The sequence below is a fragment of the Mya arenaria genome, chromosome 3 (assembly GCF_026914265.1).
Source record: "Mya arenaria isolate MELC-2E11 chromosome 3, ASM2691426v1".
In the NCBI taxonomy this organism is placed as follows: domain Eukaryota; kingdom Metazoa; phylum Mollusca; class Bivalvia; order Myida; family Myidae; genus Mya; species Mya arenaria.
The window spans coordinates 35,216,679-35,243,676 of record NC_069124.1 but is presented as its reverse complement, the minus strand read 5'-3'; the positions used below and the strand labels follow the sequence as shown (position 1 = coordinate 35,243,676).

The following is a 26,998-nucleotide window of genomic DNA, read 5'->3' as shown; positions in this document are numbered from 1 at the left end:
TACAACATGCTCTTTAACTTATTTTCAAAGTATCAAATCTAATTAGTCATGTTAAAGATAATGAAGTTCAAATGTTATCACCATATCTATTCATGTTATATCTGATTTGAGCCTCTATTGGCTTTAATATGCACCTCAATGTTTTCATATTGTACATGCATTTGAGAGAATAAAAGTATTGACTTGACTTGAAGTTGACTTTGTCCCAGTATCCCAGTGTATCACAAACCTCTGCTTTTAAGTTTGGAGGCTAGGGGAGCATGTTGTACATAAAGAAGAGATAGAATACATATTATTTACAGTCTTTTATAAAAATGTACCTACCCCGGTACTTCTCTTGTATTCGGGCTCATGGTTCACTTCATATGAATTGAGTTAATAATATACCATTACATCTGACAAATGTATTTTTTTATGAACATAATCATGTTGCCTCCAGTCAATTAGGTAGAAATAGATATATATAGGAAATATTTGCATCAAATTGAATTGAAAAATATGAATAGGATGAAATTTCATATTGTCAACCAGGTGACATTCTGAGATGTGTTCAAAAGATAACATGATATGATTAAAAAAACAACATCTATTGGAGTATTGCGCAATGTAATTGCTTGAATTCATTATAACTTGGAGAAGGATTCTGATTGGTCCAATATTATAACAAATAGTCTGTGGAAGAAGATTTTTATTTTGTATGAATAATTCATATTATATAATACCTTAAATGAAAGGTATAATATTATTATAATTTTGTCAAGCTTTGCATTGGGCAATGGGCTAATGTCTTTAAAGCAGAGGAATAGTGAGGTTGTCATCAGAAATATCAGAGTAAAGCCACTTTGTAAATTTGTCAGGCAAATAAATAAAGTTTAGTTTCTCAGTTACCACCTCTAATTTTTACCCCCCCCCCCCCCCCCCCATTCATTTTCAATTTACTCACATTTTTTTCATTCTTACAAATGCTTAAAATTGTGTAACACTATCAATTGCTTAATTGTTTATGGGGAAGTTGTGTGAATCTTATCTAATCTTTATATTGTATATCTATGCATGAGAAAAAAATATTATTTGAGATAAGATAAAAGTATATTTAAATTTTAACTATTTTGTCTCGTAAAGTCAGTTGTAATGGTCCTATAAAGAGACACTCATAATAAAAATATAGCGAATACAAAATTCTTAATTTATTAAGTGCCGTATCTTTATTAATGTTAAAAAGAAAGTGCCTGAGAAACTAATTATCAACCTTTTAGGCCTGATATTGTTTGTTTAAAGGTATTTAAAATGCTGCCTTTCAATTATACACAGATTTAAGGCCTTGTACATAAATAACCCACTCTCGGGACATTCTGATGTTTGATTCTGTTGTATACAATCAACTTGATAAAATGTTTAATATAAATCCTGACATTATTATTTTCTGAGTTAATAAATCATTTGAAAGCAAAAAGTCCAAGATCTGTATTTAAATATTCATTCATCAGGCTTTCAACTGGTATTCACTTGGATTTTCTTAATTATAAATCATTTACACTTGACTAAACAATAAAATCATGAAATATATTAAAATAATTATTAATTGACATGTCGTTTATATTGTTCAAATGGGACAAAAATGGAACTATTTTTAAGGTAACCTTGAAATAATTCAAACAGCATTTCCTGGGCTAAGTGCAAGATGGCTGTAACTTAATATAGAAATAGAAGCCGTAACAACTGTCTTGATCGTCTTAAGCCCTTGATTTTCTTATGAATAATTTAAATATCATTAGACTTTAAAAAAGCATGTATCATCGGCCTTGCCTGACGCATTAAGTGGGTATCACCGTCAAGGGGTTATTTCCAATATTACAAGTAACAAGCATTACCTGTAAATAACACTGCTCAAATTATTCAAGATACCAGATTAAAACACTAGAATGAAATGTCCTTCATTTGTATAAATTGAAAGTCAATATTTTTGCAGACCTTATCATGAGAGAAAGACCTAGTTTAAGTCCACTTACATCATTTGATCAATATTTACAATGTTAATGCAGGACATTAAAGCAGAGGATTAAAATGGATTAACAAATACCAATTATACCTTCTTCAAATTTTTCTCGTAATGAATTCCGTTTTTCGTAGTCCTCTATCTCGTCTTCATCTGCTTTTTCCAAGAACGTTTTATCTTCTTTCGGATAAGCCAACACCAAGTCAATCCTTTTGTGTTCATCTTTGCACTTTGAACCAAGTTGTTTGTAAAATGCATCGAATCTAGCAGCTCTAATAAATTTTTGTTTTGCAGAAAGTTTTTTTGGTTTTCTCATGGTAATTTCAGTTTCAGTTTTTTCTCGGTTAGGGTTCTTTTTCCAACCATTTGAGGGCTTATCATCCACATCTTCCCAGGGGGCCACATTGTTTTTATGTGACATGGTGATTTTGGCATTTGTGTGTCCCTATGCCAATGTTCATATATTGATGAGTCTTGTATGATATACACCTGAAAACAGACAATCAATGACACATTTAATACAATGTCTAGGTTTTTTAAGTCAAAAATAAAGGGGTTATTTCAGTGCTTGAAAATAAATTGAAAGACACACATATATGATTTGTATAAATTAAGTTCGTTCAAATATTCAAAAGAACAATAATAGATGCAAAATGACATTCATTGTAAGACTGTAATTAATCGTCTTCCTTTCAATGAACTACAAACACAGTGTAGAATGAAAGGATGAACATGACAGACCCCCCCTGTAGCCTTGATTTTTTGGCACACACAGATTTTATGTTATTTATTAAGTGACTAGGTGAAATTCAAAAGCAATTACATACAACATTGATGTGGATGCTTCCGTGGTATTATTAAATGGAATCATTCAAAACACATTGTCTGATTAAAATGTGATCAGATTTTCTATGGATAATTAGCTGGCCAAATCTCTGGGTTATGCAAAACTTTTATAATATTCACAGTGCAATCCTAAATTTTGCCCAAGTATAAAGCATACATTTATCAAAACAAAATGTACAGTATTACTGAGTATAACAAGATCTAAGACCCCAGTGCAAAATTACATGTACATATACACCTAGCTCCAAAATCAGAAATCCAAGAATCAGAACTGAGTTTGGACTCCCTTTAAATAGCGTCAAACCTAGTTCAAATAATTACCCCTTGAAATCATTTGTTACCCATTTTGTTATGGCAAATAAAAATATTACGGTAAAATGGGTTAGAAGAATCCCGACTTTAACTTTAAGCTGAATGTACATGTACATGTTTTTAGAGCAATATTTCTAGATAGAAATATGGCTGCCAGATAGAATCCTGAAACAATACGTGGTACAGTATATGTTTACAGTTTAGCCAATAATCAAACCCTGAAATAAACGCTTCTATATGGAGTATAACCACACACAATATACACGTTGAATTGAAACAATGTATTGTTTGTACAGGCATATTGAATTGAAGAAACAATATAAATCAGGGTCAATAAATATTCGATTAATCAGTCAATGCAAATTGTGCTTTGAATGATTTTTCGATCATATTTTCATCAATACAAATGTTTACCTGAACAAATACGAAGAGAAAAATCAATTTATCTCTGCAAATCCATCACATATCTCATTAATTGACAATTATTGATCATTGTTGTTATGTTGCCAAGATAAAGGGACATAACTGGCCTAGGTAACATTACACTATTAACCTACATTTTCATCGCTCGCCGAGTAACCATGTACAACCAGGAAAAATATGAAATGGTTCAATTTAAGTATTTAACATAAATATTGTGAAAAAATAATTTTGATTTGAAAGCTAAACAAGTTCACTGTCCATTCAATACTCTAAATGAATTAAACAGAGCATTTCTGAAATATCCATATTTATTTATTTTTGGTTTCCGGCCTATAAACTTTTCCATACATGGTGGTATGTAACCGTACCAGCTGCCTTACAGGAAAACGAAAACAGGTATTATTATTGGTATGAAATACTGATATCTTGTTTGTTCATTGAGTGGTAGCGGGTTGAACCTGGCCTTAGACTTTTAACCATCGCCAGGGGCGTAGCTGGGCCTATTTAGAAGTATAGGCCCACTTGGTAGGGGGGTTTGGGGGCCCTCCCCCTAGAGTTTTTTAAACTATAGATCCGATATGGTGCGATTTGGCGTATATCTGGAGCCTTTTTAGTCTTCAAAATAGTTTCAGTTTTTGTCTTACGTATGATTCACAAAAACAGAACTGAAATACAAAGGTTGATACTAACTTGTCAAAAAAGCTTCAAAATAGAAAATATGTTTGTAATGCTAAATGGTTAAACAAGCGTGTCCAGTTGGTATATCGAGTGTCTTTAAATGAAATCCAAGTTCATGCATTTGACTGAAGCAAATGTCTTTATGATTTTATTTATGTCTATCGCAACATCGCGATGAATATGGAGGACGCCAAGTGAGGATAGCCTCTCGCCGGTCTTTGTAGAACAAAGGTATGTCTTGATGCGACTCATGGAACTGAAGGAGCGCTCACATGAGGCGGATGTGGCAGGCATGGTCAGCAGTATCTGCAGTATAGTGTATATGCAGGGATAAGCTGCCTCCGATGTCTTGTTGAGTGTCGCCAGCAGTGTCGAAGGCTTTGTATCTTTCAGCTGTCATCGCAGATTCCACCTTCTTACTTCCTCGCTGAACTCTTGCCGAGTCTTGGGCATGTCCGGTTCATATGCCTCGTAGATCCTGTCCACATTGGCCGGCTGGAGACCTTCAAATTTGGTCGGATTTAAACACTGAGTCTGGAAGTGCTCTTCATTCTTTAGGATACAAGTATCCATTTCTTGAAGCAGGTGGTCAACAAAGAAGAGGGAAACCGTCCAATACCGACCGGGGTCCTGTACATCATAGTTCACCCTGTTTCTCTCTCTGGCTGCTTGTCTTGGCACTGCTGGGTCAATCTAGGTAAAACAAAAATAAAACATTCAATCGATATTAAAAGACAGCCGAATCGATTAAACTGTTCTAGGTAGAAGAATGCAAAATACCTAATAGAAGTTTACCTCGTATATCTGAATACGGATCTCGATGCATTTCGAACTGTTACAAAAACGTTTTTTTATCATTTATTTGTGTTCCGTTGAATTGTAAATTATTGCGTTAAGACGATTTGCTAAAAGCACCAGTGGATCAATGCATGTATTTATTGGCAACCACATAAAATCAACATGCAAATACAGGTGGTGGTGTTAGTAGTTTATACTCCGGGTCCCGGTGTGAGCACATTGAAGGGTCCAAGAGTGACAGTTCAACCACCGCACACCTATCCTGGGCAGGCTATCAGGCGGTTAACCAGTACTAGGTGCCTTCACATTTGCAGGGAACTGACAACTTTTGTACATGCCAGGGGCAGTGGTACAGTGCGAATGGTCGTAGAAAGGAGTTCATAACAAATCACAACATAAGTGACCTGGTCCGCCTGGGAATCTAACCCGGGTTATCCGATTCACAGTTCAACGCTCTACCGATTGAGCTAACCGGGCGGATTGCAAATACAGGTTATATGTTTACACATGTACATGGAATTCGTCAGCTAAAGTCGCAGCTTCCTGATAAAGGGCAATCCATACAAGGGGGTCAACCCTCTCAGCTCGATATATCTGCATGGCCATCTGCGTTTGCTCGATTGCCTCCAACAGATCCATGTCCACCTAGATGTATATGAGATATGTATGTATTATGTTCATGCATAAATTCACTCTTTCATCGTGTATGAAAAATAAAAGAAAGCAGACAGATACTTTTTAACTGATGATTTACTTTTAATTATAAAATATCATACATAAGTCTCTAGATGGAACACGTTTTGTTCTGAGAATAATTTTCAAATTTTTGAAGTTATTATCTATGTTTTTGCTGTGTTTTTTTCCCATTTTTGTTCAATTGGTAACTGAAGTCGCATGTAGTAATAAGCACAAACTATTACCGCTAAGTTCTGCTGTAAAACCTACTAGATTGCTCAAAATGTGCTCTGTTGTCACAAGAGTAACAATAAACTGGAACTACAGTAAAGCGTTGAGGTGATCGCGGGCTTTGACGTCACCATTTTCCTGAAGATCTTCGAGCGCATTGTCGACAACGCGGTAGGCATTCTTGAATGTACGAAGCGCATCTGCCCTGCTCATCTAACTTGTTTCACACAAGGTCTTAAACTTTTATCAGCTTTCCATCGCTTGCTTTGTAGCAACGTCTTCTGCCAGTTCATCTGCAAATGCTGTGAGGCGTTTTGCAGAGTAGTCAAACGCAAATGCGATATCCTACACTGTAGACATCGTGGTCCTGACGCATGGAAGTTTGGAGCTTTGGACAAATGACAGGTTTAGGCAAAGCGACTTACAATGAATGTAGTTAGTAATCATTCACGGATGAGCGCCTGAACACCATAGTACTTGTCCGCCATGTTTCTTGCGCCATCATAGCACTGGCCCCGAATCTTCAAAATATCTAAGCCGGTGCCTTGCAGATATTCGCCTTGTGCAAAATATACTCCCTTTATTGACTTGCAAGTGACAAACCCTAAAGACTGTTCACGAACGACATGCCTATCCTCTACCTTGGAAACAAAACGAACGCAAACAGATTTTGTTTTCCTTTCTGTCTCCCACACGTACCTCGATGGAAATTTGAAAACACTGCCTAACTCCCACATCTGTGATAAAAGTCTGAGTTTCAATTCATCATTCCACGATCCATCGGAATCCCAGGATCGGGGTAAGGGGGAAACATGTTGAATGACTTTCGAAATATACTCCCGCTTCGCAACTTATACTTGTAAAGCCGAGTAAAACAGACGCTCATTGAAATTATACGCTTGCCGATTGCTGTATAAATATTATCGAATCTATTTGTTAAACGGTTCGACTGTCTTCAAAAAAAGGCACTAAACTTTAAGAAAAAATATACTTAGTTAACCTTGAGAGTTAACTTGAATATAAAGTAGGCATCAGCTGTCATCCCCCTTACCTTTCAGCTTTTATAGCAGATTTGGACGTTTTGTATTTTTCATTTTTGGAAACGAAGTGTAGGCCCGGGCCTACCGTGCCTATTGGAGCTACGCCGATGATCGCTCGATTTTGTAGCTGCCAACTGTATACAGATGTATGATCGAAAAGTGGGCGGGCCAAATACATGTCCTGTAGATCTACATGTACACGTGCATTGTACATACCCTTTAAGCCACGCCCTTTTACGATATATATGCATAATTTGAAAGTTAAATGATGTTGTATCTGCTAAATGCTAAAATAAAAGATTAAGATCAAGAAAAATGGTGCTCTAAGCCTTCCTTAGGGGTGATTTATTGCTATCAGGTGTTTTGAAGCCCCTTTTGGTCAGGCACGTGGAAAGGTGTTGATCATTGGGGTCTCAGATTGGTTGAGTGCAGTAGAGGTTAGAACTTTGGTCCAGATTAAAAAAAAATCACTTAACACTCTTAATTTGCAGCACTTTTTACTTAGTTTAAAGGGATTTTGAACTCATGTACAGTTACTTGTTCATATTATTACACCAAAACGCAACCAATCACACAAAAAATCTGTAAATAAGTGATCATTAGCGTTTTTAACACTTATGAAAATTGACAATTAAAGATAGTATATTTTATGATTTGTTCTGCATTAAAACTAGGAAAACACACCATTACCATAACCTTTATTTATTTATTTTTTCATTCATACCCACTAGCAGATCAGGGGAGAGGGTGCCCCCATCCCCAATAAAAATCGTTTAATTTAATATGACCCCTTCAAAGAAGAGGGTGTATACTGCTTTGCACATTTCGGTCAGTCTGTTGGTCCATCAGTAGGACAGTTCCTTGACGTTATGCCATCAAGGTTGAGTCTGACCAGTAGATGACCACTATTGATTTTAGGGGTCATCAGGTCAAAGGTCTCAGTGACCTTTAATGGTAAAAGATTATCAAAGATTGTCAGAGTGATAACTCATCAATGCTTAGACCTATGGTCATCAAACTTGGCCTGACCAGTGGATGGGCCCTATTGATTTAAGATGTCATCGAGTCAAAGGATGAGGTCACAATGACCTTGAATGATAAAAGGTTGCCTGAGTCATAACTCGACAATGGCTGCACCCATGGCCCTAAAACTTGACTTGTAGGTTGGGTCAGACCTGCAGATGACTCCTTTTGATTTAAGGGGTCATCAGGCCAAATGTCATGGTCACAGTGACCTTAAATGCTAAAAGGTTAACAAAGCCTCCTCAAGTGATATCTCAACAATGCCTTGACCTTTGATCATCAAACTTGACATGGAGGCTGGGCATGACCAGTACATGACCCCTAATCATTTAATGAGCTATCAGGTCCCAGTGACCTTGAATGTGAAAAGGTTGATTGAGTGATAACTCGATAATGCCTACACCCATGGCCCTCAAACTTGACTTGGGGGTTGGGCCTGACCAGTAGATGACCCTTTTGATTTAAGGAGTCATGTAGTCAAAGGTCAAGGTATAGTGACCTTGAACGCAAAAAGCTTGTCTGTGTGATAAATCGACAATGGCTGCACTCATGGCCCTCAAACTTTACATTTAGGTTGGGGGTGACCAGTTGATGACCCCTATGGATTTTGAGGTCATAGAGTCAAAGGTCATAACTCATATTCATCATTAAAATTTATGTCATATTTATTAATTCCCTGCTGCTAAGAGGATACATCTTTATCTGCAAATATCAGTCTTCATCTGAACATGATTACAAACTTTACATACTCTCCTCACACTTTGAATGGTCATAATCTTAAAACTGCCTTAAAGACAACCAATGTAAATGAAAAATCAGCTGTCATTTCGGTCCATGCATATTTCATTCAATTGTCCAAATAATCCTGACAACATGGCGCTTATGGTGGACATAATGTTTGACAAACATCTCTTGTTAATTTTATTATTATTGGAGTAATAAAATACGCCTAAAATGCATCATTTCAGATAAGAAATTGTTAAAGTTTTCCCCCAACAAAATCAATTGCGGTTCTGAGGGAGGGGCTCAAGTCATAGGTTACACCCATTATCTGGCCTGAAATGATCACTGCACTGTTAATACGAAACAAACGTTTATGAAATTTTAAGTTTCTAGGTTGAAAATGCCTTTCCATTCTTTACTAAAATTAATGGCTGTATAATATTAAGAAACAACATGTAAGCATGCATAAGAAATAGCCAATTTATCAAATAATGCACTTATACACTGTTAAGTATCCTTGAATAAACTTGTGACACATTTGCTAATTAGTCTGTCCACTGCTTTTGTGAAAAAACATGTGACACTGATAGGCGTGGCTCCTAAAAATATTGGAGACGCGAGACCAGGGCTATAGAAAATGTTTAAGTGCCATGACGCAACTTCTCAAAATATTGGGGACTACGGCTGCGATGTGCCTGTTTATACATGGTATTAAGGGGCTTTAGTAATTGGCACTGAAGCTGATAGTATGTGGTACAAGGACTCAAAACTTGGCATTTATTCTTAATGACACTACCAATATTTGTTTCTATTATTTGTTATGCATGACTCCGGTACATTGTGTAGAAAATGAACGAGTAATTGTCATGCAAGGATAGATGGAGAATCTCATATTGAGTTTGATGCATGTGTACGGTTTGTAAACAAAATTGTTTTGGGAAATTGTACATGGAAGTACAGGTCTAGTGTGTCAGTGCAATTCATTTGCAAAAATTGATAACATGATTATGTAATGGAGAATCACACTTTATAACCTGTAGTTGATGTGAAGACATGTCTAAGCGAGTGATGATAACTGGGGCGTCTGGTCTGCTGGGTCGAGCCATCTACAGGGAGTTCAAGTCAGACTCTAGCTGGGATGTATGTGGACTGGCCTTCTCGCGAACCTCGGGGGATCTCATTAAGGTCAACATTACAGATGAAGAGGCTGTCAAAGACGCTGTGCAAAAGTTTAAGGTATTAGAGGGTGATTCTTGTGGTAGTCTTATTTAAAGTCTGTTCTTACTTATCTGCATGTTCTATTATCATACTTTTTTTGTAGTAATTGACATGACAACAAACCATACTGATAGCAATATTCATAACTGTTAAACCAATAGTCACATGGTAACCCTTGACAAACAAATGCACATCAACTAAGTACGATTTTAATGTTCTTTTTTTTAACCAATAAAGGTAATTAACGAGGGCTTTTATAATTTGATTTAGCGTCATATCAATTGCATGCGTTTTGAATATTTGTATATATATATACATGAATGCAAACTTGTAAACTTATGAAATTGTATGTAATACAAGGGTATGAATGAACTTGTTGCTTTTTTAGCCAGAAGTGGTTATCCACAGTGCTGCGGAGAAAAATGTGGATGTGTTTGAGAAGGACCCGGAGACAGCGCGAAAGAAAAATATCCTGGCCACACGCTATATCTGCCAGGCTGCAGGTGTGTAATCCAGCTGTACATATTTCTGTCTAAGGCAAGAGTTTTTCTTTTCTTTTCTACTGTCCTGATTTTTGGCTATTTTTAGCTCTACTGGCCAAAGGCCAGAAGAGCTTATGCGATGGTAATGTGTACGTAGTATGTGCATCCGTGCGGTCGTGCGTCTGTAAACAATTGCTTGTGAACATGATACAGTCTTCAGTTTTGATTGTATCTCGATGAAACTTGTACAGTATCTAGATATTCATTAGAGCTCGGTTCCTTTTGAAAACCAGCAAGATCCGCCCATGAATGCCTAGATTATGGGCCATGAAAGTTTTAAAGAAATGCTTTCTATTTTTAGCCAGGTCTGCATGAGCGAATTCTATTTTTAGACAAGTTTACATGTACATGTAAATTCAAGCCTAGAGTTAAGGGAGACAATTTGCAAGTCTAGGATTTTGAGAGACAATTTGCTTTTTGTTTCTGCAGCTGATTTTGTGAATTACTCTGCCTTGTTCTTGTTGAAAGCCCAAAGGCCATTTTTAGCTCGTCTGTTTTTCGAAGAAAAAAAGTCGAGTTATTGTGATAGCCTTGGCGTCGTCGGCGTCGTCTGCGTCTGCGTCGTCGTCGTCGTCCAAAAACTTTAACCTTACCTCATAACTCAAAAACCGTTCAACATTTTCACATTAAACTTGCTACACGTGTTCCTATTAACACTATGCATGTTTATAGCAGGTCATATAATTTTGCCTTTAATTAATATTGAGTTATCCCCCCTTTTCGACTTGGAATTACAGACGAGCGTTGGCACCCACTCCGCGGTGCTCTTGTTTAGCTTTAAGTTCTGTAGTTTGCGCATTCATCTTAACAAAATTGGTTGTGAATGTTTAAGTTATGCACCTGGTGTCATTTCTGGCCACACCCAGGGTTCACAGGTTTGGTAAACATAAATCTGGAAAGGTTTGAAAATCTGTTTGTGTGTTCGTGCATCCATCTCAGCACAATTGATTGTGAATGTTTGTTCAAATTGATCAATGTTGTCCTAGGATGCCCTTGACTTTGACCATTTTTTTTTTACTTTTAAAACTACAGAAATTTTTACTATGAGTACAGTTTTGAAAGCATTTTTTTTTGTCAGATGACTTTTACTTGGCACATATTAAAATAGTTCATGCAACTAATCTGCTTACAATACTTTCTGGGCTCAGATGTTGAACGTGCTACGTTTTCGGGTAACCCAAACACAAAACATAAACTATATGTCTGTTGCCTTTTACCCATACATACATGCTCTGGTTTGATATGACCACAAAAGCCATGCCAGTAGAGCATAGGCCCTTTTCGGCCTCTTGTTTTAGGATATAATTAAATAAAATAAAAAATCATGATCCGTTTGTATTCAACAACTTTGATAACTATATGAGCATGATTTGATTAAAACAAAATGCCTTGAAACTATAAAGCCAGGGTTATTTCTGTGAGCCTGTCGAAAAATGCCAAACAAAGTATTAATAATTTAATATTAATAACCTTAATGAAAATACTGCATTGGTAAAATAAGATAAACAGAGTCAGAGATAGCAAGTTCACAGAATGAACACATAAGGATAGTAAATCCTTACTGTTAGAGTTGCAACTTCTCGCTGTGAAGACCATCAGACAAAACTAACACTAAGTTTTAATAAACTAGCTTCAGTAGTTGTTTTTCTCAAGGTTGTCAAAGCTTTTATGCATGTGGGGTTTACTTTGTTGGAATTAGCACATAACATTTCAGCAAAGTTGAACTGTTTCCTGCAGGTATAAACACCAAGACAGAATGTTATTTCATTGAGTGAACCCTAACTTGATTGGTACTTTTATGTCCAATTAGCTTTTGGTCATATATAACAAATGATAACAAGTATTTGAACTTAAAGTCTGCTTACACTGTTTCAGAGCAAATTGGAGCATGGGTGGTGTTTATCAGCACTGACTATGTGTTTGATGGGACGAGCCCACCCTACAAGGTCACTGACGCGCCCAATCCTCTCAACCTGTATGGGGAAAGCAAGGTGGAAGGAGAGAAAATTACACTGGAGGTCAACAGAGGTCAGTTGTACTGCTATCAAAATCATCTACCACAGTTAGTACTAAAGAACAAGTTCATTGTTAAGACATTTTTAACATTCACATTTTGATGAACTTTTGATTTTGATTACATAATTTTACAATCCTTAGTACATGTCAATACATAGCCGAGGAGTGATAGTTTTTCTAATCATCAAGTTTTATCTCAATACTGAAATCAGTTTAAAGCTGATATATGTACTGCCTTTTACACATCTAAGTCTGTTTTATGGCACATCCTGTACAGTTATTTTTAAATAGGCCTTAAAATATGCTTCTGGGTGAGCTTGATCTCATGACCTTTTTGTGTCTATTTTTCAGACAATTGTGTCTTAAGGGTTCCAATTCTGTATGGGGACATTGAAAGACTGGACGAAAGTGCTGTGACTGTCTTATTTTTAAAGGTCAAGGACACCAGTAACCAGACCAAAATGTGTGACCTTCAGCGACGGTTTCCCACTCACTGTAAAGATGTCGCTTTTGTGTTGCGAGAACTGGCTGAAAGAAGAACAAAGGTAGAATTTAAATTTCTTGGGTAACTTGTTTTACTATCATTCTTCTACAGTACCATAATTTAGGTCTACCTTACACACAATGGGGCCATCAATAAATGTATTCACAATAAATTTTTACACGGTTTGTTTTTCAAAGTGAAAAGTTTATGTGGCACAATTAAAATTTGTCTGTTTTTGAAAGAAAAGATTGACTAATTGTGATAGCCATGGCGTCCTTGGCTTGTTCAATGCTGTGCAAAAACTTTACCCTTTGCCATAATGCAAATGATTCATTTTTAACAGGGAATTTTTCAAGAACAAAATAGTGTTCTTACTGTACTAATTATTTCTAAAATCTATTACTATACTACCTAAGAAGTGTATGTTTTGCTTGGCTGAGCTAAACTAATTAAATGAGTTCAAATCATCTATCTTGTTGCAGTCAAAGGATGTAGCCGGAATTTACCACTGGAGCAATGATGAAAACGTGACCAAATATGACATGGCTGCAACAATGGCGGAAAGCTTTAATCTTCCCTTTGACCATATTTTAGCGGATAAGTCAGGATCAGGCGGAGCGAAGAGGCCACAGAATGCACAGATGGACTGCAGCAGGGTGGAGCAGCTGGGGATTGTGAAAAGAACTCCATTCAAGCAAGGCATTGTTGATGTTCTGAAGCAATTTGTGTAACTTTAAAGAAGCTACGTCTTTCCATGTAAATTGTTATTGATTAAATTATATCCTATTATGGGTTTAAATAGTTTTTTTAACTCACCTGAGCACCAAGTCAAGAGTGAGCTATGTTGTACATTTGGTGTCCTTGTTGTCTCTATGTTAATTTGGCATACTGTTTATTAAAATCTGGGTTATAAATTGGCGAAAACCAGGGATGGCGGGCAGTCGTTCTAGTGTTGAATTATAACCGCCCTCGTTAATTACCTTTTAATTACCTTTTTTGATAGTTTTATGTTAAGGTGTTCTTATCGAATTTTCATAAAACTTGGTCAGCTTATTGATTTCTGGTAAAAACTTGGTCATATATTAAGACAAATTTTATGTTCAAGTTTCCTTATAAAACAGGTATTTAATGGAAACCTTTTGACCATAAAGCTACATGGAATGTAAATATTAAGCGTCTAATTTCAGGTAAGGTATTTCATTACTGACATTATGCTGCAAACAGTGCAATCGATTGTAGTGTAAACCAGCATTAACTTTTTCCTCTATAAACATATGATACATCATGCTGCAAAATTGCATTTGTCAAAATGAAAAATCCTGCTTGAAGCAGTTTCATTATTAACCCCTTTTCTTGAGACGAAGATTTATGCCAAAGTTTAATAAAGCTCATACATGCCATATCCCCCGGCGGGGATAAAAATCCCCTGGAATTTCGATCCATCCCCCGGTCTCCCGGTGGCAGATAAAAATCCCCTGGAATTAAAAAAAAATAATAATAAAAAAAAAATCAGGCAATAATAACAAAGTGAAACCCCAGCATGTGAGTGAGACTGAATGTAAAAAAACAACTGGTCAAATGACTGTTTAAAAAAGGTTTGATAAATGACAAAAGGAAACCTTAACAACAAGTGATCAATTAATTTGAAGTAATGATCAATGGCAAAGAAATATTATTTGGAACAGGAAGAAATTGGGGATTCAAACGAATGGTAAAATTGATATTTTAATATAAGGTAATTCTTTCGATCGAATATTCAATTACCAAAATACACATTTAAGAAGTTGTAGTCAACTATTATTATTATATATGCTGAAGTAATAGCTGGAGCATTTTAACGCTACTTTGTCGTTGCCAGTACGGGCAGCAGACCCTGATTTCACCAAATGAGCCTTTGAAATACCCCAATGCAATACATTTTGAACAATCATAAAACAAAATCAAAGAACTTCATTTCCACTGCCTTCAAATTTGTAAACAATGTAGAATTCTGGTCAAATGGAATAAAACGCCAATTGAGGTTAAAATAATCAAACGAAACCACATGTGGATCATGACTCTTTTTGTGTACATCAATAGAGAAAATATACGCTATACTTTAAGTTTACCGAAACTAATTGAAATTTCTGAAGTCACTTGTCTGATAGCCAGTAATTGTAATATAACAGGGATTTTTTCTATATGACGAGTGTTAAGTGTATTGTCAACAAATTCACACCTCTGACACAATGGGCCAATCATTCTAAACACATGACAAACAATTTTAATACACAACAACACAGTTGTAGGCTAAAGGTTTATTATTTTATTTATTCAACAACAAAAGATCGAATATTCAAATTTCGATTTTGATATTCGAAAATATCAAACGTTTGATTGAATATTCATTTGCATCCCTAGAAGAAATTAATAATTTTCATTCCATTCTCTTAGTGTCTGAACGTCATCATAGCTGACAGTATTAAGCAGAATTTTTTTAAAGACTTTGGAGGAAGTTAAATTTAATTTACATAATTTCAGTATGACATGACAGTGTATCATAAGAATATGATAAATCATTACATAAAATAATTATGTATAATGAAAAAAAAAATAGAGGTTTTCATAGCAAAATATATGTGAATACATTTTTTCGTACTTGCGTCTAAAAATACTTTGAAATTTCGCCAACTTAAACCTGCTAAAAAATCCCCATGAATACTACCAGAATTCCCCTAAATTTCCAGCCTTTCTGAACAAATCCCCCTGAATGGTCTCCAGAAATATGGCATGTATGAAAGCTATTAAGAAGTTTTATTTCTCACAAAATGGGGAATACGAGAGGAAAAAACAAAGTTAATTAGTCAAATAAACAAGAGCCGTTGTAAGACAGCGCGCTCGACTACGCCGCTTTGACTTGGAATACAATAACGATGTAATAATACCAAGTTTGGTCCCTTTATGTCAAACCTTACTAAAATTATTCGATACATAAGGTGACTGATGCTGCCCTCCCACCAGCCCGCCCAAACAATGATGCAAGTCATTCAAATAACTTGATTTCCCATTATGAAAATGTGGTTAAGAATATACAATTATGCCTTTTTAAAAAAATAAAATAAAATTCAAGGGCCATAATTTGTATTTAGGCTTAAAACAGAGATATGTTTCTTGTTGTAAGATGATTGTAAATAATTTTGAATTTCATTAAGTGCATATAATGAACGGTATAGAAGTTTTTTTTATTAAAATCCCAACATGCCCTTAACTTTTACTTGCCTAAAACTTTAACCTAAGTCAATCAGGGGCCATAACTTGTATTAAGGATATGGAGTTATGTAACCTCATTGGGTGATGGTCCTGAACAATTGTGTGAAGTATTAAGACAATTGAATGAAGGGTATAGAAGTTATTAAACAATATCCCAACCTGCCCTAGAACTTTAACCTAAGTTCCATAGTCAATCAGGAGCCATTATTTGTCTAAAAGAATAATATGGATTTATCTAACCTCATCATGTGATGGGCCTGAACAACTGTGTGAAGTATTAAGTCAATTGAATGTAGGGTATTGGACTTATAAGTGAAAATCCCAACTTGCCCTAAAACTTTAACAGGACACAAACACTGGGGCGAGTAGTATAGCCCACCTATTCTTCGAATAGTGGAGCTCAAAACCAAACATTGTCTGCTATCAGGAGTCTTAAGCTTGGCTTTGTTATAGTCTGCATCCTTATACAGGAAGTATAAACAGGAGGTACAGCAGCACAGATTCCTTATACAGCAAGCGGTAGGCAACATGTATCTGTTTTGTTCTGTTGATTTAATGATAGGCTCTGTGTGAATATATTTAATGGTTTTCACAAATGGCCATGTTGGACTTTTTCGCCGCAGACTTTTTCAACAATCAAGTGGCATCATTCCAAAACTGTTATTAAAGCCATAGTTATGGGCCTTGCTACATATACACCAATGTCACTGATTGGGTATACCAACTGTGTACCATGTTTCATGTGAATATCTTTTTTTAAGTTGGGTTCCAAGATATAGCACATATTCAAAACCTCTATCACTGTACTGTGACATTCCTTAACAAAATGACCCACTTACAAGATCTGTCAGAGACAGCGCAATCCACTATTCGACCGCATTTAAGTTTAAGGATTGCAAAGTTTTAGTGAAACATGCATTGATCACTGTAAATTAATTAAATGCGAAACCTTTACCAAAATTTCTCAATTCATAAAGGAGCAAAAAATATAGTTATCAGACTTGATAGTTTCAAGTTTCGATGCAATACATCAAGTAGTTGCCGAGATACAGGTATTGATTTATTTGTGCTGACATGCTTACATTGACGCTAGGGCGAGTAGTATAGCTTCTTATTCTACATGGTAATTTGTTGCTGCTTCCGAACACATTGTTTGAAATCCCTGGGCCATGTTAATAAAAGGTATAGAGACTCAAGGTTAGATGAATGTATGCATGGATTTTGCACAACACGAAATACATCCTTTATGCTTACATTGGCGCTAGGGTGAGTAGTATAGCTTCTTATTCTTCGCTTAGTAGAGCTAAACATGGTAATTTGTTGCTGCTTCCAAACACACTGTTTGAAGAAATCCCTGGGCCATGTTAATAAAAGGTTTAGAGACTCAAGGTTAGATGAATGTATGCATGAATTTTGCACAACACGAAATACATCCTCCATTTTATTCATACAAAAGTATTGAGCCCAAAGTACTCCAACATTCATTCAATATCATATAAAGATCAAAGGTCATCACAATATGCTGATGAGCATGCAGTGACCGACCGCATATTACACAACACAAATCTAGACAAAGATTATGGGTACATACCCTCTTATCAACACATCAGTATATGAATTGCCTGACTTCTTTGTTTGAGTATGATGCTTTTTGAAAAGATAGTGATTAGTACCAAGTATTTATAAACTTTAATTCCAGAATAATCGTTAGACAAAATTGATTTGTAGCACAAAATTAATGGCATATCGTTGCCAGTACTTTGTTATATTTGATTCACACACTCTGTGACTCATTAATTAGCCAGCCCTGGTCTTTTCTTTACAGTCAAATCCATGTAGAAATTACAAACAATACACTTAGTACCACAAATTATCTACATGTACTTTACAAAAATGAAGTGATCAAAATGTAAATCTTTGACAATCTTTCAAACAACAGCCTACCATTCATAAACCTTTCTTAGAGGATATAATTTGTAATGAGTAGCTTGGTTCTTGTTTTAAACTACCTGAAAATGGTTCATACATCAATGTTATGAATAAAATGTATAGTATTTTAAACATACAATGATAATAATACAACAAATAAGTTATTGTAAAAAAAGTTAAATACATGATACATAATATGTGATATTACTATTACTCTCAACATTTTGCATAGACAAATCATATAAACTGTTATCTAATAGCACATTATTTCAACTTCAAAATCCCATAGTTTTATTTTAATGACTGCAGCAATTTTGTCAACAAATTTCAATATAAATCTGGGTAATGTTAACTGTTATCAAAAAAGAAAGCTTAAATGTAAAAAAAAATGGTTTAACATATTATTCTTCAGATGGCGCCTTTTCTACTGCAAATGATTCTTCAACTGGCAAAGAGCCACAGTCTGCAATCATCACAGCTTCATTTGGTTTGTCCTGGGCACCTGTTTTAGTTTGCTCTATTTTCCGTACCACTTTCTGAAAATACAAGACCATCATGAATGAAACATGTGGCACATACATTACACAAACCCATTCATTCTCATGAGAGTGACAGTTCTCATTTTAACAAGAGCGCCTAAGATAGAGCGCCAACACTTCTGTATAGGTTTTTTTAGTCATAAAAGGGGCCGAACTTGAACAAGAGCTATTGGCCTTGCTACATGTATACACTCCTGTATAGGTTTTTTAGGGGACAAACTTGAATAAGTTATTGGCCTTGCTATACACATACCTATTGTCTCAAGGTTTTGATTGAATGCCTGGAGTTTGGGAATTGTATATATTATAGATACACCAAACAAGGACTTGACTTGCCTGTTTTTTCCCACATTGAATACTCCAGAAATACTGTAGCAAGATTTATGGGGTGTTTTAAACATATGCCTTAATTTCATCATTTTAAACATGTTTACACAGTTTCTTGCTTATATTTTCCAATTATCTGTTATACTTTACTTTTTTACATGTAGTAACAGATAGCTTGACCTCAACTAAAGCAATAAGTCCAAGAAAACCTGATCTTTTCTTTGAAAAATAGACAAACAAGTCAAAACAAAACTGATGATTGTTTGATCTTCTTACTTACAAAATTTTGGTCACTAAAAAATGGTTATTCTCTAATGATGTAGGGGTTCTTTTTTATGTTTAACCTACCATTCCTTCCAAAACTTTTCCGAATACAACATGGCGCCCATCCAGCCATGATGTGACTTTCGTAGTGATAAAGAATTGAGATCCATTTGTGTCCTTTCCAGCATTGGCCATACTCAACCATCCTGCGCCGTAGTGCTTCAGCTTGAAGTTCTCATCAGGGAATTTCTCTCCGTATATGCTCTTACCTGTACAATGAATTGGTTGTTATTAATCATATTAATTCATTACCGGTATGCCACTTCAGTAGTATCAGTACCAGGTAACATGCACGGGATCATGTATACACAGAATTATTTTATAAACATATTTTAAGCTCAATTGTGAAGACATTTATTTACTTTTGGAGCTTGTTACCATGACCTCTTGAGTGAGAGATGGACAACTGTATCCCCTCTTGAGTGAGTAATGAGGTCAAGAGGTCATGGATCAAGCTCCACCAGTGACCATCTTAAAGATATATATATCAATGATTCTTTGAGTACCTCACCATATAAGTAATACTATATACATATTTATGTTATAACAGTTACCTCCAGTGCCATCTCCTCTTGTGAAGTCCCCACCTTGGATCATAAAGTCCTTGATCACTCTGTGGAATTTGCTGCCCTTATAGGTCAATGATTTATCCTGAAAATTGTTTTAAGCATGGTAAACATATAATCAACTGTTTCATGTACCTTACAGTACATGTAAAGTTGTTTGTAATATACATGTGATTTAAAAAAATGTACATGTGTACATAATTACATTCTGGACCATTTTAATAAATTCAGTTCTATTTCTTATCAAAATAAAATAATATTTAAAAAAAAATCTCGACAACTACTCACCTCTGCACTTCCTTCAGCCAAGGTCTTGAAATTTTTCACAGTCTTTGGCACTGTCTTCCCGAACAAACCTATGACAATTCTTCCTTCTTTTTTACCTCCAATTTCGATGTCAAAAAAGACCTGAAATAAAGTGATTGGAAAATAACATTATTCCTCCCAATTTTATTTTCTCCATACAGTTACTGAGTTAGTTTGCAAAAAATCTTTAGTTCAAAATAACTAAGTAATCAAGTCATATTTCTTAGTGCAAGTTATTGCCCTTCATGCCCGTTTGTCCTGGCGAAAAAGTGTCCATTTCCAAAAAATCTTAATATTCATTCCATCTAGTAATGTATTTCTTCAAAATTAAACTTTAGTCCATATAACGGCCGCTTCAGAGTCTTTGACGATTTTTGTTTTGGCGACTCTACGGGTCCATAACCCACTTGTTGTTTTCCTAGCCAAGAATGACAGAACTCGGCGCTTAGTATATTGAGTGGCAAGATAACGCGCACCTGCTAAATAGTTAAACAAGAGGGCTATGATGGCCCTAAATCTCTCACCTGAGTAAAAGAGTTTAACCTTTGTTATCAATATACATGTAGCTTGTTTCTCAAAGAATATTGAACAAGAGCTGTCACAGTGTGTGACGAATGCCCCCGAATGTGACATTGACCTATGAACAAGTACATAAAAAGTTGATCTTGCCTTCATGTGTCAAACACATGGCAAGTTATTTTAAATTGCCTCTGAGCATAGAAAAAATACCAACCATACTTGACAGCCAACACTCTTATGTCCTCATATTCAGAATTCCATTGTGAATAAACACTTACTGTATCTTTCACCTTAGAGGTAGGGACATGGGTCTTGCACATGACACGTCGTCTTCATATGTCGAAAACATATGGCAAGTCATTTTAAAATCTGTCCATACAAGAGAAAGTTACAGCCCAGACACAACAGCCTATACTCCATGTACTTATATGCAGCATTCCATTGTAAATAAACACTAATTGTGACCTTGACCTTAAAAGTAGGGACACAGGTCTTGCAGGCGACGTGCCGTCTTGGTATGTGGAACACATGTGGCAAGTTATTTTAAAATCTGTCCATACAAGAGAAATTTGTATCCCCGACACGACAACCTATACTCTATGTCCTTATATATGCAGCATTCCATTGTGAATAACACTGAGTGTGACCGTGACATTTGATGTAGGGATACAAGTCTTGCACGCTACACGTCGTCTTGATATGTCAAACACATGTGGCAAGTCATTTTAAATTATGTCCATACAAGAGAAAGTTACAGCCCGGACATGATAACTTATACTCTATTATGTTCTTATATGCAGCATTCCATTGGGAATAAACACTAAGGGTGACCTAGACCTTAGAGGTAATGGCACGGGTCTTGCACACAACACTTCGTCTTGGTATGTCGAACACATGTGGCTAGTTATATTAATAGCTGTCCATACAAGAAAAAGTTACAGCACGGACACGAGTTGTTGAGCCAGACACAAGACAGACGGACGAATGGACCGACGGACAGACAGACAGATGGTCGGACGGACTTGGAATTTTTCTTCAGGGGCATAATTTGAATTAACATCGTAGATAACCAATCGACAATGTTACACACCAAATATTTAAGCACTAGGCTTCATAGCATTTGCCAAAAAAGTTTTGTAATTTTTCCTTCAGGTTGCCATGGCAACCAGAGTTCTGCATGGAATTAATTTCTTTGAACAATTTTGAAAAAGCACCAACCAAGGATCATTCCTATGAAGTTTCATCAAAATTGTCCAAGTGGTTTAGAAGATGATGATTATAACCTATTGTTGACGTTTTCTTTAGGTTGCCATGGCAACCAAAGTTCTGCATGGAATTAATTTCTTTAAACAATTTTATAACAGCACCAACCAAGGATAATTCCTATGAAGTTTCATCAAAATTGTCCATGCGGTTTAGGAGAAGAAGATGATTCTAACCAATTGTTGACGCCGGACGACAGACACCGGACATAGACCAATCACAAAATCTCACCTTGAGCACTTTGTGCTCATGTGAGCTAAAAATGACGATGCTTTGTTGAAAGAAGCGGATATGAATAAGTGTTTCATGAAACACTAGTGTAATAAGAGAAAGGTACTGGCTAAAAATAATTTGTGTAATTTTTGTTTTCATTTAACAACGCAGTGTTAAATATTGTGGAGTTACAGTCAAAGAATGTATTTTACATTGGTATAAATCAGTCAACTTGTGGGGTTAACTTATGCACCAGTCAATTGTAACCACGGCCCCACAAGGTCGTGGGAATAGCGGGGTTTTTTACTTTCATTTAGCCAATCCCGAGTAAAATCTTCGCCCTGCGGGCACAAATCACTGGTTAAATCCCCCGAACCCCGGGGACATCCTAGGTATTTAAGTAAGGCCCATTTCCCGCTATTTTCGGCGAGAAAACAAAACCGCCACATTCACCCAGTACTGCCGGGCCACCAGAGAGGTATAAACACAGCCATTTTTCCCGGTATACCCACAAACCTTGGTTACAATTGACTTGTGCACTAAAGCTGCACTCTTACAGATATACTGTTTTGACAACTTTTTTTATTTTTTGTCTTGGAACAAGCCAATTTTTGCGAAAATGCATGGAAACCAGTTATAAAAGACTGCTGACAAAACAATAGATAACAGATTTTTACATTTAAGTTCAAAAACTGATGTTTTATGCATTTTTCTTTAACCGTTAGTAACAGTTTAAGCCATAAAACATTATTTTTTTAAAAGATATTTGAAAATCTGCAATCTGATCTTTTGTCAGCAATCTTTTATCATTGCCATTGGTTTGCAGAAATTTATGCAAAAAAGTTGTAAAAACGGTATATCTGTGAGAGTGCAGCTTTAAGGGAACAAAATGAATATCCAAATGTTAAAAAAGTTCCCTAAAGGCTAAACATGCATTATTGTGGCTAGATACAAGACTAGTCCAAATAATTGTACGTTGACGGATTTTTTTAAGATTTTTGATATGGCAAATCCTTCACGTACAAATTGTTTAGTATCAAAAGTGGGTAGTTGTTCCGATCAGGATTCCGGGTTAAAGCATATAGTGTCTATAAAATATCATAAAAACAATAAATATTACCAGATAATGTTTTTTTTATAGTAGTTCCGTATACAAAAAATAAATATCCAACTTATAATTATGAGTTTGACGGCTTTTCTTCATTTCATTCTGTCAAAACAGAACGATACATGAAGGGCACCTGCATTAGGCTTTAGGGCACAGTTTTAAATCGCTCGGAACATTTCGGCCGTGGCCGAGTTGTTACGATTGTGCAACGAGGTCTATCTCGAAGCTTTGTCGGAGGAGGCCGAGTTATTACGATTGTATCGAGTTGTTCCCCTTCGCATAATTGTTTTCTGTGTCAGTCAACTTTTGTTTTATTGGAAAGGTAAACAACTTGTTTTAATGCATTAAATGCTTGTTTAGTGCAAAATAACATTTCACTTACATGGTAAAATATGAATATAACTCTTTATGATCAATTTCAACCATAAAATTCTTCACTTAAAACAATTTCAATATTTTTTAAAACACCCCCGTTTTTTGCACATTCCCGTTTAGACGTTAGGGATTGGAAGAATCCCGTATAACACGTCTATTATTTTAGACTAGATACAAGACCAGCTCGAATAGTAAATAAAGCATAATAAAGCCAAACATGTATATTTGCTTTTATATCAGCAAGTTTGGCATGTCATGTTTTTTTCCCCAAATTTTTGAAGGCACGGGCAATGAGCAAATAAAATCAAAATTCCACGTGTAAATAAGTGGGTGGGGAAATACCTTATCCGTGACTTTTGGGCCTTTGGCTTTTGAATCCTTCGCAAGTATGACTAAAGGCAACGCCACAAGCAGAAGCAAGGTCGTTAAGGAAACCATGATCCTGAATCGTCTTGTTCTGTCAGACCAACAGCGAGAAAACCACCGCTTCAGTTTGCCGGTACACTTGTCAACAAATTTGACGGAAGTGCTGCTGGCTGATGGTGATTGGTTGGATCTGTTTAAGGTTAAAGGTCGAACTGGCGTTTGTAAATGCTAACCGGCATTCGGTACCTATAGAAACTCTGGCGTATCAAATGATAAAAACGGGAATGCCTATGTTAGTGAGTGTTCTGGGATATATTTATTATGTGTATTGTAAAAATTCTCGAGTTTTATAATAAAAAATGCTTTCAATTATGACATTTCTTGACAGTGTAGCTTGGTAGGGGAATATGCTTCCTAAAAATATAACACAACACAAGTGAACGCTGCACATGATATATTTGCCAGTTAATTACTGCTATCAAGGTACACCTACTATTCATGATACTTTGTAAAACAAAGCCTTTTTTCAAACTTTACATTTTGATCATATTGATGGTGAAGTTATAAAAACGGTAAAAGAAAGCAACACTATGCGTATAAAAACCATTATTGTATATGATACGTGTATCTACTTTAGCTTTTCCTACCGTGAATTTTAATTTTTTTATGCATGAAACAAACAATAAAAAAATGTCTCTAACAATTATGTGATAAGAAAAATGACGACGTTTTTTTTCAGTGCACATATATAAACAAAATATATACAACTTTGTCCGGAGTTTTATTTCCATCCTGTTACCCTTGTCTAATAATACGTATAACTTTATGAAAACCACCTTTAAATTTCGTCAAATCAATGCAAAAAAGTATTCTCCTTATCGGTCACAATACGCTAGTCTTAAATGGGATCCGTATACTAAAACTGTGGGATCCGTATACTAAAACTGAAATTGACAAACTTGAAAGAAACCAAAGATCTGCTGCAAGATTCATCGCTAAAGATTAGTCATCTTTCCAAGAAGGCTGCGTCACCGCCATACTTTTTAACTCTTCAAGACAAAGGGAGGCAACAACGTTAAACCTTCATGTACAAGGTGGTGGAAGGGCACGTAACCGCTATAAACATACGAGACCACAGGGGCAGGTTGCGTTAAATATTTTTTTTATTTTATTATCTTTAAATTTTTAATTTTTTTTTTGCCAATTTTCACAAGTTACAGTTACCACATCATATTCTTACTAAAATTTGATAAAAAAAATTGATAAAACAAAACAAAACAAAAACGGACGGGGGCGTGGTGTGTCAAAACAACGCAACCTGCCCCTGTGTACGAGACTACCTCTCTCATCCAGGGCAAATTTAATAATCAAAAGTGTTTCAAGCCAGTGTTTTCAAAGTCGGATAACTTAAAACATTCGCCCTGTTACGACCATTCCTGTTAATTTGGTACCTAACAGGGAGGACATATTTAGTAACGTGAAGGAATTGCTGTGGTAAAAAAATACCTAAATATTGATATCAATATATGTCGTATGAGTTTAAAAAGTTGCCATCATCATACTCCTGATAAGATTCAATTACATAATGTTTTATTTATTATTTATTTTGAGTACCTGAAATAAAGTTAGCATTCACCTTCGTACATACGTACACTTCAAAGTGCCATTCTGTTACCGAAATTCCTTCCTGTTACCGGACAGATCTTCTGTTAAATCAGTTTCCTTCCTGTTACACACCTTATTTTTCTTTTATAAATACAAATTCGAATTGCAGAAAGAATATAACTAACTTATAAAAACAACACTTGGTTCTATTTGGAAGCGAACCACGCCGGTACAATCAAGAAAAAATGAAGAAAACCGAAACCTAACCACTCGCCCACAAGGAATCGAATGTGATAATTTTAATCAACCAATTACGATAAAGCCTTTTGTTGAATCGCGTTCTAACGCATTTCAAAATTGTTGACTTAAAAGACAATATGTTTATATATATATATATTTGGTAAATCTTTCAATCGAATATTCTAATATTCGATTACCAATATACATCCTTTAGAAGTTATAGTAAACTATTAGTAGTATTCCCTTAAGTAATAGCCTGAGCACTCTTGTTATATTATGTATCATCATTCGTTTTAACACTCCTAAGGACCTGCAACACTTCATTTACGACGGTATTAAAACAAGTCCGTAAAAAGTGCATTTTACAAACCATGAAAGAGTCCCTTTTAAAGTATAGGCAAATCACCATTAGTTAGTCAATTTATTTATTATTTTCATATTAACATATATCAGAGCGAAGCTTAAAGTGACCAAAGACGAAGTATTGTGCTCCATCATGTTACTTGAATTCCTCGGGATTGTTATGTACAGCAATATCTTTCTTGATGTATCCAGCTATGATACTGATATCATTTAAACTGAGTGAACCTTAACATACTTCTACAAGTTTAAGTAAGTAATTCTTAGTGAGTACATAATATTGAGTTAAAATTAAAATAAGCCATGAGTGACACCAACACAGTATTGAACAGTTTTGATTCCATATATATACGTTTTATGTCGAAATGGAAGACACAAACTTATTTGCTCAAAGTTCATGATAAACATAATATCAATACAGTAGATGCTAAAATATCTATCACAACATGAAATTTAAAAAAGCCAAGACTACAGAAATAGAATTGGATTGAGGAGTCATATATATGTGTATTGACCAAAAACTTTTTTAATGTTTCAAAAGCTTCTGGGAGGTACATGTCTTCTTGTATAGCTGTATGCATTAGTCAGATGTTTTTTGTATCTATATATAAGTAAAGAAATTGTGACGAAAAACAATCAAAATAACAGTTTTTAATGATTACTCAAAATGCATATAAATGTGTACATGTATATGTTTACAGTAA

The 26,998-nt window shown here is 35.5% G+C and overlaps 3 protein-coding genes across 11 annotated transcripts in view; 1 reads left to right on the top strand and 2 right to left on the bottom strand.

Annotated features, from left to right (window-relative positions):
* Positions 1-3,699, bottom strand: part of LOC128227884 (anoctamin-4-like) — a 39,219-nt gene extending 35,520 nt beyond the window's left edge. For all 7 annotated transcript variants that reach the window (XM_052938799.1, XM_052938800.1, XM_052938801.1 and 4 more), the window contains exons 1-2: positions 3,569-3,699; positions 2,090-2,485 (exon numbers count right to left, since the gene is read on the bottom strand). In XM_052938799.1, the coding sequence (XP_052794759.1) occupies positions 2,090-2,417 (328 nt within the window). In that variant the 5' untranslated portion in view covers positions 2,418-2,485; positions 3,569-3,699. The remainder of the gene's footprint in view (positions 1-2,089; positions 2,486-3,568) is intronic.
* A 137-nt stretch (positions 3,700-3,836) lies between these two features.
* LOC128227886 (methionine adenosyltransferase 2 subunit beta-like) lies at positions 3,837-13,851 on the top strand. Of its 3 annotated transcripts, none has more exons than XM_052938803.1 (6): positions 3,837-3,973; positions 9,786-9,981; positions 10,352-10,466; positions 12,381-12,533; positions 12,873-13,066; positions 13,488-13,850. In XM_052938803.1, exons 2-6 carry the CDS (start codon positions 9,799-9,801, stop codon positions 13,734-13,736), a joined length of 894 nt encoding a protein of 297 aa, XP_052794763.1. In that variant the 5' UTR covers positions 3,837-3,973; positions 9,786-9,798; the 3' UTR covers positions 13,737-13,850. The 3 variants fall into 3 exon arrangements, with proteins under 3 accessions (XP_052794763.1, XP_052794765.1, XP_052794764.1); XM_052938805.1 differs by having other exon boundaries at positions 13,600-13,825; XM_052938804.1 differs by having other exon boundaries at positions 3,936-3,985; positions 13,488-13,851.
* A 3,831-nt stretch (positions 13,852-17,682) lies between these two features.
* LOC128227675 (peptidyl-prolyl cis-trans isomerase B-like) lies at positions 17,683-24,269 on the bottom strand. Its single transcript, XM_052938420.1, has 5 exons — positions 24,066-24,269; positions 20,228-20,347; positions 19,928-20,024; positions 19,398-19,582; positions 17,683-18,719 (listed from the first exon to the last, which is right to left on the bottom strand). The coding sequence occupies exons 1-5, from the start codon at positions 24,159-24,161 to the stop codon at positions 18,585-18,587; spliced, it is 633 nt and encodes a 210-aa protein (XP_052794380.1). The 5' UTR covers positions 24,162-24,269; the 3' UTR covers positions 17,683-18,584.
* Positions 24,270-26,998: the final 2,729 nt, after the last annotated feature.

Coding starts and splice junctions, on each gene's coding strand:
- LOC128227675 (XM_052938420.1), bottom strand. CDS start 24,161: ATGGTTTCCTTAACGACCTTGCTTCTGCTTGTGGCGTTGCCTTTAGTC. Junction 20,025..20,227: donor TGGCTGAAGGAAGTGCAGAG/GTGAGTAGTTGT, acceptor AACAATTTTCAG/GATAAATCATTGACCTATAA. Junction 19,583..19,927: donor AAGAGGAGATGGCACTGGAG/GTAACTGTTATA, acceptor TTCATTGTACAG/GTAAGAGCATATACGGAGAG.
- LOC128227886 (XM_052938804.1), top strand. CDS start 9,799: ATGTCTAAGCGAGTGATGATAACTGGGGCGTCTGGTCTGCTGGGTCGA. Junction 9,982..10,351: donor ACGCTGTGCAAAAGTTTAAG/GTATTAGAGGGT, acceptor TTGCTTTTTTAG/CCAGAAGTGGTTATCCACAG. Junction 10,467..12,380: donor CTATATCTGCCAGGCTGCAG/GTGTGTAATCCA, acceptor ACACTGTTTCAG/AGCAAATTGGAGCATGGGTG.